Source organism: Otolemur garnettii, unplaced genomic scaffold, assembly GCF_000181295.1.
Source record: "Otolemur garnettii isolate 467f Iridium unplaced genomic scaffold, OtoGar3 scaffold00016, whole genome shotgun sequence".
Taxonomy (NCBI): domain Eukaryota; kingdom Metazoa; phylum Chordata; class Mammalia; order Primates; family Galagidae; genus Otolemur; species Otolemur garnettii.
In genome coordinates this window covers 24628862-24646365 of record NW_003852411.1, presented here as the reverse complement: position 1 = coordinate 24646365, position 17504 = coordinate 24628862, and the positions used below count along the sequence as shown (strand labels likewise).

General features: G+C 36.9%; 1 protein-coding gene across 1 annotated transcript in view; it reads left to right on the top strand.

Annotated features, from left to right (window-relative positions):
* POU2F1 (POU class 2 homeobox 1) overlaps positions 1–13912 on the top strand; it is a 177214-nt gene extending 163302 nt beyond the window's left edge. Inside the window, exons 14-16 of the mRNA XM_023510819.1 lie at positions 6939–7284; positions 8085–8173; positions 13465–13912. Coding sequence (XP_023366587.1) covers positions 6939–7284; positions 8085–8173; positions 13465–13775 — 746 coding nt within the window. The 3' untranslated portion in view covers positions 13776–13912. The remainder of the gene's footprint in view (positions 1–6938; positions 7285–8084; positions 8174–13464) is intronic.
* Positions 13913–17504: the final 3592 nt, after the last annotated feature.

The window sequence follows — 17504 nt, the reverse complement described above, 5'->3', positions numbered from 1 at the left end:
AAAAAAAAAAAAAAAAATAGCCAAAGCTTCTACCGTAAGAAAAATAAGAAGCTCAGCACCTATAGCTTAAGCACCTAAGGCACCAGCCACATACACCAGAGCTAGCAGTTCCAATCCATCCTGGGCCTGCCAAACAACAATGACAATTACAACCAAAAATGGCCAGGCGCTTTGGTGGGCACCTGTAGTCCCAGCTATTTGGGAGGCTGAGGCAAGAGAATTGCTTAAGCCCACAGCTGTGAGCTGTGACGCCACAGCACTCTACCTAGGGCAACAGCTTGAGGCTCTGTCTCGAAAAATAAGAGCAAACTAATCCCAAGTAATCAAAAAGAAGGAAGTAATAAATATTAAAGCAGAGATTAATAAAATTAAAAATAGAAGGCAGTGGGAAAAAAGAGCAGTGCAACCAGATCAACAATGTTGACAAATGAATCTTAACCAAATTACCAAAATCAGTGAAACAGGGGACATCACTACTGACCACACATAAGTTAAAAGATTACAGTGTAATGCTTTTTATTGAGATATGACTCATATATCTTTTTTGGTACACAGTTTAAAAAGTATACAGTTCTTTGGGTTTTAATATAATCACAGTATTGTGAAATCATCACCACTAATCCTAGACTATGTCCATCACCCAAAAGAGCAACCCTATACCCATTATCAGTTCCTGTTTATTTCTCCCTCTATCCCTGACAACCACTAGTCTGTTCTCTGTCTCTGTGGATTGCCTATTTTGGACATTTCTTATAAATGGAATTACATAATATGTGACCTTTTCAGTGTCAGGCTACTTTCACTTAGCATTGTATTTTCAAAATTTATCCATGTTGCAGAATATATCAATAGTTCATTCCTTTTTCATGACTGAATAATATTTCAGTGTAGGGACAGACCACCTTTTGCTTATCGTTCATGAATTAATAGACATTTGGGTTGCTTCTCATTTGGAGCTGTTTTTAATACTACTGTAGTGAGCACTCATGTACAAGTTTTGATATAGGTGTTTATTTTCAGTTCTTCTGGAAATATACTTATAAGTGGAATTGCTGTGTCATATAGCAGCATATTAGATATTTATGGTCATCTTTATGCCAAAAAAGTTGGATAGCTTAGATGAAATAGATATATTCTTAGAAAGGCACAAATTACCAAAAGCAATTTAAAATGAAACAGAAAACCTAAATAGACCAAAAGCAAATAAAATAATTGAATTATTAATCTTCTCACAAAGAAAAGCCAAGGTCCAGATGGCTTTAACTATGAATTTTTTCAGATATTTAGAGACAAAATAAAATCATTTCTGACAATCTTTTCCAGAAAATACAGAAGTAACATTCCTCCTCTATTTTTGTAGGAGGCCAGTATTACCCTGATACCAGAGCTAGATAAATATATCACAAGAAGAAAAATTATAGATTCATATTCTTCACAACAATATACAAAAACCTTCAACAGGGCCAGGCGTGGTGGCTCATGCCTGTAATCCCAGCACTCTGGGAGGCCAAGGTGGATGGATCCCTTGAGCTCATGAGTTCAAGACCAGCCTGAGCAAGATTGAGACCCATCTCTAAAAAACAGCTAAGTGAGCAGCTATAGTTCCAGCTACTCAGGAAGCTATAGCAGGAGGATTGCTTGAGCCCAAGAGTTTGAGATTGCTGTGAGCTATGCCACCACAGCACTCTACTGAGGGCCACAAAGTGAGACTGTGTCTCAAAAAAGTAAATACATAAAAATCCCCAACAGAATCTTGGCCAGTCAAATCCAGCCATGTAAAAAAATTAAAAGATTATACATCATGACTGAAGGGGATTTATCTTCTAGGAATGTGTGGTTGGTTTAATATGTGAATGTCCATTAACATACCATACTATGATAATAGAAGGGTATAAACCACAGGATCATCTCAGTGGTACAGAAGGACAGTGGACAAAATGTAAAACACATTCTTGATAAAAAGCTCTTTAACCAGAAATACAAGGAAGCCAGCTCACCTAGAAAAGAACATTACTAACAGCCTTCAGTGAAGAGCCTACTAATGGTAAAAGACTGAATGCTTTCACCCCTGAGACTGGGAACATGGCAAGGATATTTACTCGTATGGACTTCTGATTAACATTGTGTAAAAATCTGGAAGAGAACTATTACTTAATCAATTTAGTATTGTTGCAAGATACAAGATTAACATATAAAAACCAATTACATTCATATATGTTATCAATGGATAGTTCAGAACTAAAATTAAGAAAATATACAAAACAGTATCAAAAGAATGAAATACGTAACAAATTTAACAAAAGGAAGCCCTAGACTTATACAATGAAAACTATAATTTGCTGAAAGAAATTGAAGTCTAAATATGAAGACATTTCATCCTCCATGTTCATGGTTTAGAAGACTTAGCGTTCTTAAGTTGACAATTTTCTCCAACTTGATTTATGATGAACTCTTTTCAAAATGTACAGGAAAGGACCCAGAATAGCCAAATAATTTTGAAGAAGTATGAAGTTAGAGGATTTTTACAGGTCCTGAATGTGCACAAAGATGAATTCAGATCTTTACCTCATACTATGCACAAAAATTAAATAAAATGGACTGAAGGCGTAGATGTAAGAACTAAAACTATAAAGTTTCTAGAAAAAAAAGCAAGAGAAATCTTCACAAGTTTGAATTAGGTGAAGAGTTCTTAGTTACGACACCAAAAGCACAATTCATAAAAGAAAAAGATAAATTGGACTTCATTACAAGTAAAATCTTTGTGCTTCAGAAGACACCTTTAAGAAAGTGAAGACACGCCACAGACTAGGGGAAAATATTCGTATATTATGTATGTGATAAAAGAATTGTATGTAGAATATATAAAGAACTCTCACAACTCACCAGTAAGAATACAGACAACCCAGTTTTTGAAATGGGCAAAAGATTTTATTACACATTTTGCCAAAGAAGAGTGACTGATAAGCACTCAACATTATTACTCACGAGAGAAAAGCAAATTGAGACTATAAAGAGGTACCACTTTACACTCAGGAGAATGGCTAGAATCGAACAGACCAAAAATGATCCTTGTTGGCAAGGATGTAGAGAAACTGAAACTCTCATGCATTACTTATAGAAATGTAAAATGATAGAGCCACTTTGAAAACATTTTAGCAGTTTCTCTAGAAGTTCAACATGAATTTACCATCCTACCCAGCAATTCTCCAAAGAGAAATGAAAACATTTCCACACAAAAATTTTAAGTGAATGTTCATATAGCAGCATTATTTATAAAATAGCTGAAAACTGGAAGCAAGTACCCATTAACTATTATGTGAATAAACAAAATGTGGCATATTTAACAATGGAATATTATTCAACCATAAAAAGTAATGAGTATTGATTCATACTACATTGGATACACCTTGAAAATGAAATACTAAGTAAGTACTCTTTCTGCCAGGTGCAGAAGAGTACATATTGTATGATTTCATGTATGTGAAATGCCCAAAAGGGAGAAACTTTATAGAAACAGAAAGCAGATGACTAGGTGGCAGTGGCAAGTGACTATAAATGGGCAAAAGGATCTTTTTTTGGAGGTGGAAATGTCATAATTTGGATTGTGGTAATGGTTGTACAACTCTGTAAATTAAAAGTCATTGGATATTGCACTTAAATTGCATGAACACAAATTGTACCTCAATAAAAGCTGTTTCGGGGTGGAGGGGAAGAGTGGAAAGCACAAAGGAGACACACTAATACCTGTGCTTGGAGACAGTGTTCTTCTGTCTACATGAAGTGGGTGGTGGTGTCATACTCTGTTATTGAAGTTCCCTGAGCAAAGCTGCCTAAGTAATTAAATTGTCAAGTTGCCAAGAATTTAAGGTCATAAAAGATGTATATTGATTAAAAAACAACTCATAGGGAGAATTAATCTAAAGGTCATGTTAAGTTGTTACACTATAGTGCTTATGTGTTCATATTGAAGATACCTAGAATGTGTTTGGGGAATTACAACTGGAAAACAGCTTGCATGGTTTCTGGAGTCATCATCTCCTGGCTCATGTTAAATTTGCTGGTAAAATTCAACTGGGATATTTTTTGTAAACCGTGAGATTTTAGAAAAAAGATATTGAATGATTTGAAAGTTATGGTGGAGAGTAAAGAAGTTTAAACCTGGGCGGCGCCTGTGGTTCAAAGGGGTAGGGCGCCGGCCCCATATGCCGAGGTAGTGGGTTCAGGCCCAGCCCCGGCCAAAAACTGCAAAAAAGAAAAAAGGAAAAAAAAAGAAAGAAATTTAAGCCTTTTGACCTCAAGATACAGTTCTTATAAAATGGGTGGTTTCAATTTCAGAACTTTGAAAAGGAATTAGTGTCCATCAGTAAAACAACTTTAAATAAGAAATAGTCAAGAAAAGATTGTTTAATAATGTTGAAATTTCTTAGCACTGGAAAAAAAATAAGCAGACATCTGCTGTTCTTCTTTAAGAAAAGAGGATAAAAGTGAAAAAGTGTATATAACTCTGCCAGACTTGGTACCCAACACAGCATCAGATGTTGAATCATGAAGATGGGTCTGGGAGATTTAGAACTGAAGAAATAAAGAATGAAAATACGATCCATAATATCCACTGAGATGGCATGGTATATAGAGCAGCTGCAATAAAAAGAAATCATTTATATTTTTGAGAAGGGCAGAAAGAGGAATAAATCCTCTCTTTTTAATTAGCAATAAGAAAGATGGGTTTATCTCTATACCCACTTCCGTGTTGCATTGTAGGAGGCAGGGAAAGTAGTGTCAGTGCTAGCCTAGATGATGTCTAAGTTTCTCCCAGCTCTGTGACATGTGGAAAAAACTGAGAGTAGAAATGCGAAGAGAGCTAAATTCTACATGTTCTTAGTGTAGACCAGAGCAAGGCACCAAAACAGACTTTGGAAGAACAGAACTGCCTGATCTGTGGTGAGGCCTTTATGAGAGGAGAGTGTTCCGCAGCTTAGCAATAATTTATCATCAAAGAAATGTTTACATAAAGTAAAAGTTTTTCAATGTGTCATACCTGTATGGGTTTGAAATACTTCAATTAGTCTCAGTGTTTTTATATTGAAGGTCTTCTGTAGCTCACAGTTATATTAAAAATTTATATATGCTACTTTGTATTTTTGAATTTTCTATCCTGAAAAAATACCACTTAGGTTCTGCTTTGTACATATAAATATCCACAAGGTCTTGGTTCCAGGACTTCCACCAGGTACCAGAATCTGAGGATGTCAAGTTGCTTGTATAAAATGGTGGAATATTTGCATGTAGCATTTGCACATCCTCCCATATTCTTTAAATCATTTCTAGATTACTTATAATACCTAATACAGTGGAAATGCTATGTATATAGTTGTCATATTGTTTTTTAGCTTATGCTGTTCTTATTGGGTTTTTTATTTTTCAAATATTCTGGATCCACAGTTGGTTGAATCTATAGATATGGAAACTTTGGGTACAGAAAACCAACCCTATGTGGTTGATTATATTCTAGAACATAGTGAATTTCATTAAGTAAATTTCCAGCAAGTATGACAGCTTATTTTTTTAATATGTAGCATTTAGTGAAATAAGAGGGTCTGTTCTATATTGTCTTTTATTGATAGCATCAAAATGATAGGTCACCGGGGACAGTTGACATCTTCTGCTTTGTGGAAGATTATCTATCCCATGAGAGCTTTATGAGCCATTTGTACTGTAGGCAGAGTGACTTAACACTCTTTAAGTCACACTTGCCTCTGGGTCCCTGCAGGCCTAATTCCCAGACATATTTCAGACCTGTGATAGCTAACATGTTATCCACCAGCTACAAGTGTCTTTTGAGCACTTAAAATGTGACTAGTTCAAATTTACATGTGCTGTAATTGTAAAATATATACCATTTCCAGATTTAGAAAGGAAAAGGCATAATAACTAAAATTTTAATATTAATTTCATCTTAAAATGATAATATTTTGGATATATTTAGTAGGTAAAGTAGGATATAGTATAATTGAAATTAATTCTTTTTTTTTTTTGCTATTTTCAGTGGGACTACCAGAAAATTTGAAGTTACATATACATGTATATAGTATTTCTGTTAGGCATTGCTGATCTTGAACATGAAATAATCCCAGTGAATGTGTTTTAGTGTTTGGTTATGATATTTTTAATGTCAACTAGTTATTTATATCCAAGCAGTTGTTGTTCTTAAATGAAAAACAAATTTATATACCTTGATATTTTTAAGGTCTTAAAAATAATAAATAATAGATCTTCATTTTTCATGCTAACATTTATGAAATTCATAGGATCATTGTATGTTATTTTTTCCATATATTGGAAAAGGTTTCCCACAATGGACTTTTGAGAGCTAATTTTCATTGCAGAACAGTTAAGTTTTTAATGCAAAGAACGCATTAGACATGTATCTCTAGTCATTTTTATACTACTTCTCTGTATATTGTTAACACTTAATTCTTAGAAAAGTATATCCAGTTTTTCTTGTCCTTGCTATTTTAATTTTCTTATGGAAACTACCAGGGAGATTTCTGAATGAAAAAGAGCTTTACAGACTCTTTCCCTTTTTGTTTATCTTTTTCTTCCCGGGCACATTATTCCATAATGAGAGCTTCTGTAATTCTTTCATTTTTTTTTTTCTGAATAGGAAATTGACAATGGAAAACTATTCTTTTTCCTTCATGTTACTTTATTGCTTTTGTCTCTTAAAGTGTAGGGTTCATAGCTTTGGTTCTAAAATGTTTGTTTTTGTAGTTACTTTCCATAGAAATAATCAAAGTAAGTTAATAAAGAGGCAAATGTGAAGATTACTGGATAGTAGTTTTAATTATGCTGTTGATTCTAGACGATGGCTGAATAAAGCTATCATTTTTCCAGAATCATTTACGGAAGGTCATTTTCTAATCCAGTTCTCTTTTCAGGCACTACAGACGCCACCTCCAACAACACGGCAACCGTGATTTCCACAGCACCTCCAGCTTCCTCAGCAGTCACATCTCCCTCTCTGAGTCCCTCCCCTTCTGCCTCAGCCTCCACCTCTGAGGCATCCAGTGTCAGTGAGACCAGCACAACACAGACCACCTCCACTCCTTTGTCCTCCCCTCTTGGGGCCAGCCAGGTGATGGTGACAGCGTCAGGCTTGCAAACAGCAGCAGCTGCCGCCCTCCAAGGAGCTGCGCAGTTGCCAGCAAATGCCAGTCTGGCTGCCATGGCTGCTGCTGCAGGACTAAACCCAGGCCTGATGGCACCCTCACAGTTTGCGGCTGGGTAAGGTGTTTTCTCGTCTTATTGACATCTGAGAAACAGCTAGGACGTCATGCCTGGGATTACTTGTAGGGGAGACTCTTCATCACCATCTTAAATGAAAAAAAAATCTTTAAAATTATAATCTCTTTGAAAGGGACTGTTCTGTCACATGCAAGGACCTTGATTGTAGTTGAGCTTAGGTTTCATAACACCTAGAAGGGCAGTAGTCATACCTTTGTTTCCAGGAGATGGACCAGAACACCTAGTCACTGATTCCCTCAGTGATGGGACCAGGATAAAGTCCAGACTTCCTGACTCTATTTGCTCCACTAAACTCTCTCAACTGTATTCCTGCTAACTTTTATGAAATTCATAGAATCATTGTATGTTGTTTTTTCCATAAATTAGAAAGTGTTTACAGAATCTTACAGAATCCAACATAGACAAGAGACATACTAATAAAAGTCCCAGTTTTATATTGTTACTGTCAAACATATTATTAAAGCCATCTTGTATATATGTATATCGTTTTCTCTGGAGCTTTTTCTTTTGTTTTGGAAAAAAGAGAATGCAGTCATTCAAAGAATCAGAATGAGTTGCACAGGTTTCACATTTTGTGCTGGTCATAACCTTGTTTGTTCAAGTAAGCATCAGGGAAACTAGGAACTGAGAACTACAAACCAAACCGTGTAAGAGTAAGGGAGAATTACAGGTACTTCTGCATTCTTCCCTAGCTGCATTGTTTTCATCAGCCCTTTGTCTGTGTTGCAAACTGTCCAATGTGTCTGTGGTACTAAGTGACCCCTCTTTTGGACTTACAGAGGTGCCTTACTCAGTCTCAATCCAGGGACCCTGGGCGGTGCTCTCAGCCCAGCTCTGATGAGCAACAGTACACTGGCAACTATTCAAGGTCAGTGGAACATTTTCTGTTACCTAGCTCGTGTGTGTGTGTGTGTGTGTGTGTGTGTGTGCGTGTGTGTAATGGAAGAAGTCTGCTTTACTAAAGGTGAAAGTAATGGGGAAAGAACCAAATACTGACTAACTTGTTCTTGAGGAGCAAGAAAATATTCTCATAAAAGGGCTTTGTAAGAAAAGTATAGGTGTTAGTTTCTGAGTAGGAATAGGGAATATATTTAGTTTGAGATATTGTCATGAAACCAGGACATTTTTTGGTTTTTGTTTATAAAATATGAAATGTTTTTATCACACGAATAGTTTTTATACTGCTGAGCTTGAGTCAGGGCTGTAAGTGTGCCTATCACCCAAATAGTGTTCATTGTACCCATTAGGTAGGTTTTTACTCCCCTAGCCCTTACCTGATTGCCAATGACCTTTACTTCCCTCTGTGCACATGTGTGCCCATTGGTTAGTTCCAATGTATTAGAGAGTACAGATGGTGTTTGTTTTCTCATCCTTGAGATACTCACTCAGGATTGATTTCCAGTTTCATCCAGATTGCTACAAAAGGCATTAATTCATCCTTTTTTATGACTGAGTGTTACTCTGTGGTATACACATACCACATTTTGTTAATCCACTCATGACTTGCTAGACACTTGAGTTGATTCCACATCTTTGTGACTGTGAATTGTGCTGCAGTGAACATTCAAGTGCAGGTGTCTTTTTGGATGAAAGAACTTCTTTTCCTTTGGGTAGATAACCTAGTAGTGGGATTGCTAGACTGAATAGTAGATTCACTTTTTTAGTTCTTTGAAAAATTTCTCGGCTCAGCGCCTGTGCCTCAAGTGGCTAAGGCACCAGCGACATACAGCTGAGCTGGCGGATTCGAATGCAGCCCAGGCCCGCCAAACAGCAATTAAGGCTGCAACCAAAAAATAGCTGGGCGTTGTGGCAGGCACCTGTAGTCCCAGATACTTGGGAGGTGGAAGCACTAGAATCACTTGAGCCCAGGAGTTGGAGGCTGCTGTGAGCTGTGATGCCACAATACTCTACCCAGGGTGAGAACTTGAGGCTCTATCTCAAAAAAAAAATAATAATAAAATAAAAGTCTCCATACTGTTTTCCGTAGAGGTTGTATTGATTTGCAGTCCCATCAACAGCGTATAAATGTTCCTTTCTCTCTGCATCCATGCCAGTATCTATGAGGGGGAAGTGCTTTTTTTGTTGTTTTGTGAGACAGAGTCTCACTACATTACCCTCTGTGGTGTGTTGTGGTGTCACAGCTCACAGCATCCTCAAACTCTTGGACTTAAGCAATTCTCTTGCCTCAGCCTCCCAAATAGCTGGATAGCCCTTTTTAATTAAAGCCATCCTAACAGGGTAAAGTGATATCTCATTATGATTTTAATTTGCATTTTCCTGCTGATTAGTGATATTGAACATTTCTTCATAAGCTTATTGGCCAATTGTCTTACCTGCTTTTGAAAAGTTTCTGTTCATGTCTTTTGCCCACTTTTTAATGGGGGGTTTGTTTTCTTCTTGCTGATTTGAGTTCTTTTTAGATTCTGGATATTAGCCATTTATCAGGTATATAGTTTGCAATCATCTTCTCCCTTTCTATAGGTTGTCTCCTTACTCTGTTGACTATTTCCTTAGTTGTGAGAAGCTTTTTAATTTAGTCAGATCCTGATTGTTTATTTTTGTTGTTGCTGTAATTGCTTTGGAGGTTTTTTTTTTTTTGTAAATTCTTTGCCTAGGCCAATATATACATCACTACGAAAGTTTTGAGACAGTGTTATGTCCATTATTTCACTTCCAAGAAACACAGTTGTCAGAGTCCTTTCTGATTCACCTGTGCAAGCATCACCTTGCCCAGCTTATTGGTGTTGCTGGAAGGGCTTCATTCTCTCCATCTTCATGGATTTTTTTTTTTTTTTTGAGACAGAGTCTTACTTTGTCACTCTGAGTAGAGTGCCATGACATCATAGCTTGCAGCAACCTCATATTTTTTGAGCTTAAGTGATCCTCTTTGCCTCAGCCTCCCAAGTAGCTAGGATAGGACTGCAAGTGCCCAACACAGCACCCAGCTATTTTTTGGAGACAAGGTCTTCCTCTTCTTGCTCTTCTTGCTCTTCTTGCTCAGGCCGGTCTCGAACTCCTGAGCTCAAACAGTCCACTAACGAGTGCTAGGATTGCAGGAGTGAGCCACCATGCCTGGCCATTTGTGCAGATTTTACATTTCTTGATTTTTGTGTATCTCAAAACTTTTGTAATGGCCTACAGATCTAGAAGAGTTTTTCCCACATTTTCTTCTAAAAATCTTAATGGCTTCATGCCTTACATTTAAGTCTTTTATCGATTTTGAATTAATTTTTCTGAATGGTGAAAGATAGGGATCCTGTTTCATTCTTCTGCATATGGCTATCCAATTTCAGCACTATTTATTGAGCAGGGCTTCTTTTCCCTAGTGTAGTGTTGTCTGCTTTGTCAAAGGTCAGTTGGCTGTGTGTAGATGGTTTTATATCTGGGTTTTCTGTTCTCTTCCCTTTGTCTGTGTCTCTATTTTTCTGCCAATAATGGGCTATTTTGGTTGCTGTAGTCTTGTAGACTAGTTTGAAGTCTGCTAAGGTGATGCCTTCAGATTTGTTCTTTTTGTTTAATATTGCTTTCGCTATTTGATCTCTTTTCTGGTTCTACACAAATAAAATGTAGAATCATTTTTTTGGATCTATGAAATATGACATTGGTATTTTGATGGCGATTGCATTGAATCTGTAAATTACTTTGGATCATATGGACATTTTAAAATGTTGATTCTACCAATCCATGAGCTTAATATGTTTTTCCATTTGTTTGTTTTATCTGCAGTTTCTTTCCTCAGTGTTTTCTGGTTCTCTTTGTAGAGATCTTTCACTTCCTTGGCTAAGTGTATTCCTAGGTATTTTATTTTCTTTGTAGCTATTATGAATGGTATTGAGCCTTTGATTTGACTGTCAGCTTGTCTATTACTGGTATATAGGAATGCCATTGATTTGCATACATTGATTTTGTAGCCTGATACTTTGCAGAATTTATTTTTTAAATTCTAGGATTCTCTTGGAGTCTTTGGGGTTTCTAAGTAAAAGATTAAATCACCAGTGAAAAGCAATATAATTTGACCTCCTCTTTCCCAATTTGGATACACTTTATTTCTTTCTCTTGCGTGATTACTGTGGCTAGGACTTCCAGTGCTATGTCTTATAGACATGCTAACAGTGGGCACCCTTGTCTTGCTCCATTTCTCAGGGTTAATGCTTTCAACTTTCCCCTATTCACTGCACTGTAGGCTGCGGGTGTATCATATATGGCTTTTATAATTTTGAGATGTATTCCTTTATGCCTAGTTTATTGAGCGTTTTTATCATAAAAGGGTGTTAGGTTTTGTCAAATGCTTTTTCTCCATCTATTAAGATGATCATATGGTCTTTGTTTTCGCTTTCTTTTATGTGGAGAATCACACTAATTTACATATGTTGAACCATCTTTGTATCCCTGTGATAAAGCCCATTTGGTCATGGTGGATTAGTTTTTGATGTACTGTTGAGTTTGGTTTGCTAGTATTTTACTGAGGATTTTTGCATCTATATTCATAAGGGATATTGGCCTGTAGTGTTGTTTTTTGTTTTTTGTTTTTTTTGTCATATCCTTTCCTGGCTTTGGTAACAAGGTCATACTGACTTTGTAGAATAAGTTGGGGCACATTCCCTTCTTAATATTATGGAATAATTTGGTGCAGTGTGGTTGCTAACTCTTTTTAGGTCTGGTGGAATTTGTCTATGAATCCATCTGGTATGGGGCTTTTTTTTTTTTTTTGGTCAGGAGATTTTTTTTATCACTGCTTCCATCTTGCTGCTTGTTATCAGTCTATTCAGGAGTTCTGTTTCTTCCTGAGTGAGTCTTGGGAGTTTATGTGTTTCCAGGAAGTTATCCATTTCCTCTGCGTTTTATGTAAGTAGAGATTTTCATAGTATTTAGAGATAATATTTTGTATATCTGTGGCATCAGTTATAATGTCTCCTTTTTCATTTCTGGTTGAGCTTATTTGGGTCCTTTCTCTTGTATTCCTGATCTATTAATTTTGCTTACCCAAGACTTTTTATGCTGATATTTATCTTCTCACATGAATAGCCTTAGAGGCAGATTTTTTCCCAGTAAATTTATCCAAGTACTCATCTAACACCCATCTCAAGGCAAATTTGACCAAGTAAGACTCCCCAGTTCCCCATCTCTCCCTAAGAGAACCATGTGTGAGAAAGTCGTATAATACATTAACATCAGAGCACATTAGGCCGACTTTAAGGTACTTTTAAATCTTGCTATGTTCTGCTCTTTTTATATCCCTGTCAGTGTAGAGATTTCTAATCTCTCAGATTATATTGTCTCTTTCCCAAGCCTAGTTGAGTCCCTTTCAGGGACAAATCATTCCACATAGTGAAGAGTTTCCCTTGCTTAGCATCTAAAATTTGTATCTGAAGATGCTTGCTATATTGTGATTCAAGGAAAGGATTTGAGAAACAGCACCATATTAATCAGATAATATTTATTTCTTAAAATTAAAATAGTTTGATGAGAGGCAGTGGCAGAAGATCACTTGAAGCCACGAGTTTGAGGTTGCAGTGATAGCACCTGTGAATAGCCTGGGAAACATATCAAGACCCCATCCCTAAAAGTATATTAAAAAAAAAAAAAAACAATTTGTGCTTAAATGAGAGTTCTCAGAGCCAAGAATTTTATTTTATTTAGTGACACTATATACGTAATTTTTTTTCAAACAAAGGCTTTTTTGAAGATGACTTTCATTTTGTGTATCAGTCTATCAATAATACCAGTTAATTTATAAAAGCTAAGTATATTTTTAATGCCTTAATTACCTTGGCTAGCTTGTCTTTTGAACAGAGGTAGTTTGCAATTAGCAATCTTCACTAAAGATTATTGGATTTATCAAATATGTCTAGGTAAATGAAATAAATTTGAGCTTTCAAGATAGAAACGTCACTCTGATTCACATTTTTATTTGACCTGCTTCTGCCCATGCTCATTAATTGAGTTAGATTTTTCAGTCATTTAAACTCTTTAAAATTGTAAATAAATGACAGGTTGTGTCAAGATAGCACTGTGACTGAGAAAAAGAATCAGAGAAGGGCTTCACTTTTTTCTCCAGAGTTACAGGAAAACTCGATAGACCTTTGAGCTTATCTGGCTGCTCCAGGCTGATGATAACATTCTCCTTACTTTCTGTTTTGGGGGGGGTTTTGTCTGTAGCTCTTGCTTCTGGTGGCTCTCTTCCAATAACGTCACTGGATGCAACTGGGAACCTGGTATTTGCCAATGCAGGAGGAGCCCCCAACATCGTGACCGCCCCTCTGTTCCTGAACCCTCAGAACCTCTCTCTGCTCACCAGCAACCCGGTTAGCTTGGTCTCTGCTGCCGCAGCCTCTGCAGGGAACTCTGCACCTGTAGCCAGCCTTCACGCCACCTCCACCTCAGCTGAGTCCATCCAGAACTCTCTCTTCACAGTGGCCTCTGCCGGCGGGGCTGCGCCCACCACCAGCACCGCCTCCAAGGCGCAGTGAGCTGGGCAGAGCAGGGCTGCCGGGAGCCTTTTACTCTGCAGTGTAACTGGGCTGCCAGCCAGGTTAATAAAACTGAAAAATGTGATTGGCTTCCTCTCGCCACCATGTTGTGAGAGCAAAGGAGAGAAGGGAGAGAAGAAAAAAACATACCAGAAAAAAAAAAAAAGAAGAAAGGATGGAGATGGGACAACATTTGCCTAATTTTGTAATAAAACACTGTCTTTTCAGGATTGCTTCATGGATTGGAGAACTTTCTAACCAAAAATTTAAAAAAAAGAAACAAAAAATCAAAAACAAACAAACAAAAAAATAAGTGAAAGGACTACTTATCATTTCCAGCAGTCATGATGACAAGTTAAGGTGGGTTACCAATTCCAATATAGGAAGGGGATTTCTTGTTTGTCTAAATTTCTTTTTATCTTAAAAAAAAAATCATTTTTATGGGTCTGTTGTACAGGCCATTAAGTCATAACAAGGTGTTTATAATCGTATCAATTGTGTTGGGGGTTCCTTTCTTAACTGGTACAATTTAGGCAGGCCTGTATTACTGTATCTCTATTATTATTGTTGTTGTTATTGTTTTTTATATATATATATAGTTTGGACATGTTTATCTCTTGCTCCTGGATCCTATTTCAGTGAGCTCCCACACTGTGGGGAGGGAGGGTTTCAGGGTAAGGGGAGACTTCTGTTCTTAACTGCGGGGAATGTTCTTGCTGGTTTCCTTATCCTTGATGACTCTTACAGAGGTGCTAGAAAATTATTTTCTTTTGCCACTTATGCAAGAGGCTTGGTGCAGAAGCTGAAGGCAGTGTGTGCAAACACTCCCACTCCACACATCCCCCCCATCAGGTGGTGCCTTCGGAGCACTTTTGCGTAGGAAGAAATTCCTGCTGAACTGTAGCTCTCACTCACCCCAAATCATTGAATGACCCTGAGGCCCAGATCCTGTGGTGCAACAGTGCTGCTTTCTGCTACTTTCAATGGGAACAGCTGTACGTGTTGCAGGGCGGGATTTGGTTCTGAAGAGCAAAGACTACTGCAGACACCTGACTTGGTGGTTCTCCTGATTTCTAATCTCCTGAAAATGCTCCTATTGTTGGTGTGTTTGTTTGTTCCATTTTTCAGAAGTTTTTCATCTAAACTTCCTTTAAGTTACTTGGCAAAGAACAAACTGACTTATTGAAGTTGGAAAACTTTTCTCTTATTTTCTGAAGGAATTCTAGTACTTTCCATCAATTACATATCCAAAAGAGGTGTTATGAGAGGAGTCTTGAGTTTGCCAGCTTTTCCTCTAGAAAGCCACAGACTTCCTTTCCACTGGATGGCTTATAAATTCTTATAACCCTGAGATTCTCCTTGGTTCTCTGACTAAAGGAGGTACTTAACTAGCTGGGCGGGATCTATAGAACTTCAAGCAGGAACTTTGCACACACCTCAAGTGTCTCCTTCGTTAGTTGGTGACACTCCCACGAGGTAGTTCTACACAGCAATTCACATCTCTTTATTCAGTGTAGAAAGTGACCAGCTCCTGTAATTATTTTCAGGGTATTTCTAAACTATGTAAATGAGCCCTTTGAAAAGGAAGAGCTTGTGAAAGTGGATGAAGAGGAGTAAGGGTAACTTAAGAGAGTAAATTCCCTTTTTTTGTCAGTGTACTGTTATTATACCGTCTATATGAAAAAAAAATTCCAAAAGACTGGATTACTGCACTGCAGCTCATCTAAGTTCCCCTTCTTATTGGAGTTGAAGGTTCCCATTTGGTGTCTGTGGGGTTTTGTTTAAATCTGTGGTGGTCCCAAGACTGCACTTTTTCTCCCTTTGGAGCTGAGGGTGTAAAGAGAACTTACAGGTGGTTTTCGGTCTGATTGCTTTGCTTGTGTCCACAAGGAAGCTTGGATTCTGTGTATTTATCTCTCTTCACCATTGTTGAGAAAGGCAGTAATACAGACACAGTGTGGACTTTTGCTTATAATTTAAGTGGGAGACAATTGCATTAATATTAAAAAGTCAGAAATATTTTAGTCCCCTTTAAAATTTTTTTGTTTCTTTTTTTGTCTTAATTTTATTTCACAAAATATTTAAATTGCCACCCCTAAATTTCCTCCTTACCCTTTACCTTCCCTAAAATCCCTCCAAAATCAGTGAACTGCAAGCAGGGAAATTAACAAATGTCCATCCACCTTTTTTGTGTGGTGTGTTTTTTTATGTTTTTTTTTGTAAACTAAGCTTGAACCAAAGTCAATTTTTAGCAAGCTGCTGTACTAATGGACTAGTTTATGATGTGCAGTTCAGACACATTGAGGAGATAGATGCTACTGACAATTTCTTTTTCATTTGTCTTTATTAATTTTATATAAAAGTTGCTGCTTGTTTTTAATCTTTTATGTTGGTAAATTGTAATATCCTCTGGGCAGACATTAACTTGATGTTTAACTAGTTTATTTAGATTGGTGTGTAAATAGAATGGCAGTGTCAGTTACTAATTTCTCTCCTCTCCATCTGCTTTTTCTCTGTTGTAGTTAAATTTAATCTTTTATCCTGACTTGCCATCTCTAACTTTAGTCTGTGCAAATAATTTAGGGCTATCAGTGATACTGTAGTTGCCAATAGCAATGAGTCCCTCCCTTGGGAGTGTGGAAAGTTAGAAGGAAAGATTCTGGGAGGGGAATGCTGATGCCCACCACACTGGATTAGAAGTTGTAGCATTAATTTCCCAAAATCGCTACCAAAGGAAGTGTGGAGTCCCGAGGGACTCAAGCCCAGTGAGTCAGGAGAAAGGGCAAGGACTGCCTAGGGTTTTTTTTGTTTTTGTTTTTGTTTTTTGCCTAGGTTTTTTGTTTTTTCTCACATGTGGTTAAAAAAATGATCCTTTTCCCAAATAAGATCTAACAAAAGACTTTAATATTAAAAAAGATACTAAGCTTTAAATGTCAGTACAATGGTCATTTATTTCTATTCCCTGTCTGTATTCTCTCTCATCAGTCTGGTATAAGGGGAGTCTACCTTTTGGTGTGTGTATCACTTGATAAGGGTAGACCTTAAACCAGCATAAAAAAACAACAGAACTGTGTTTAAAGGAATAATCTTCAGACAAAGATAAATCCTTAGATAAAGATAGATGAAACTTTTTCTCTTTTTTCACTCATTTAAAAATAAGTTGTAAAATGAAAGGTACATATACATATGTACACATGAAACACTAATACAGCTTGTTGGTGAGTGTTTAGTTTAAAATCAAATCCCTGTCACCATCACTATTCTACTGATCATATTGCTTCATGATCAGTCATGATCATGATTAGTCATTTTTTACTTTATATCATCTTTTTTATTCATCTTGAGAAATGCATTTTGAATTGAATGAACTATCTCCTACACTAAAGTACTCAAACTTAACTTTTAGCCACCTTGTGATGGGAGACTCTGGAAACTAAAGAGGGACTTTAGACCAAAAAAAGGTGTTCAGTAGAGTTTCTACATTTTGAAGAAGAAAGGCCAGATAGGTCATCACAATTCATTGTGTCATTCTTTTTCTTTTTGTTCCTCCTTAATGTTTATGCAAGTTGTATTTTTATCCCTGAATTTGGTTAACACATATTAAGCCAAAGACTAATTCTAAATGCATTTATAGTAATATTATATTTGCTCATAGTAATGGGCCCTCCCTAGGGAGTGGTGAATGTAATTGTTTGAATCCTGCTTGTCACAAGTGGTGCAATTTGGTCA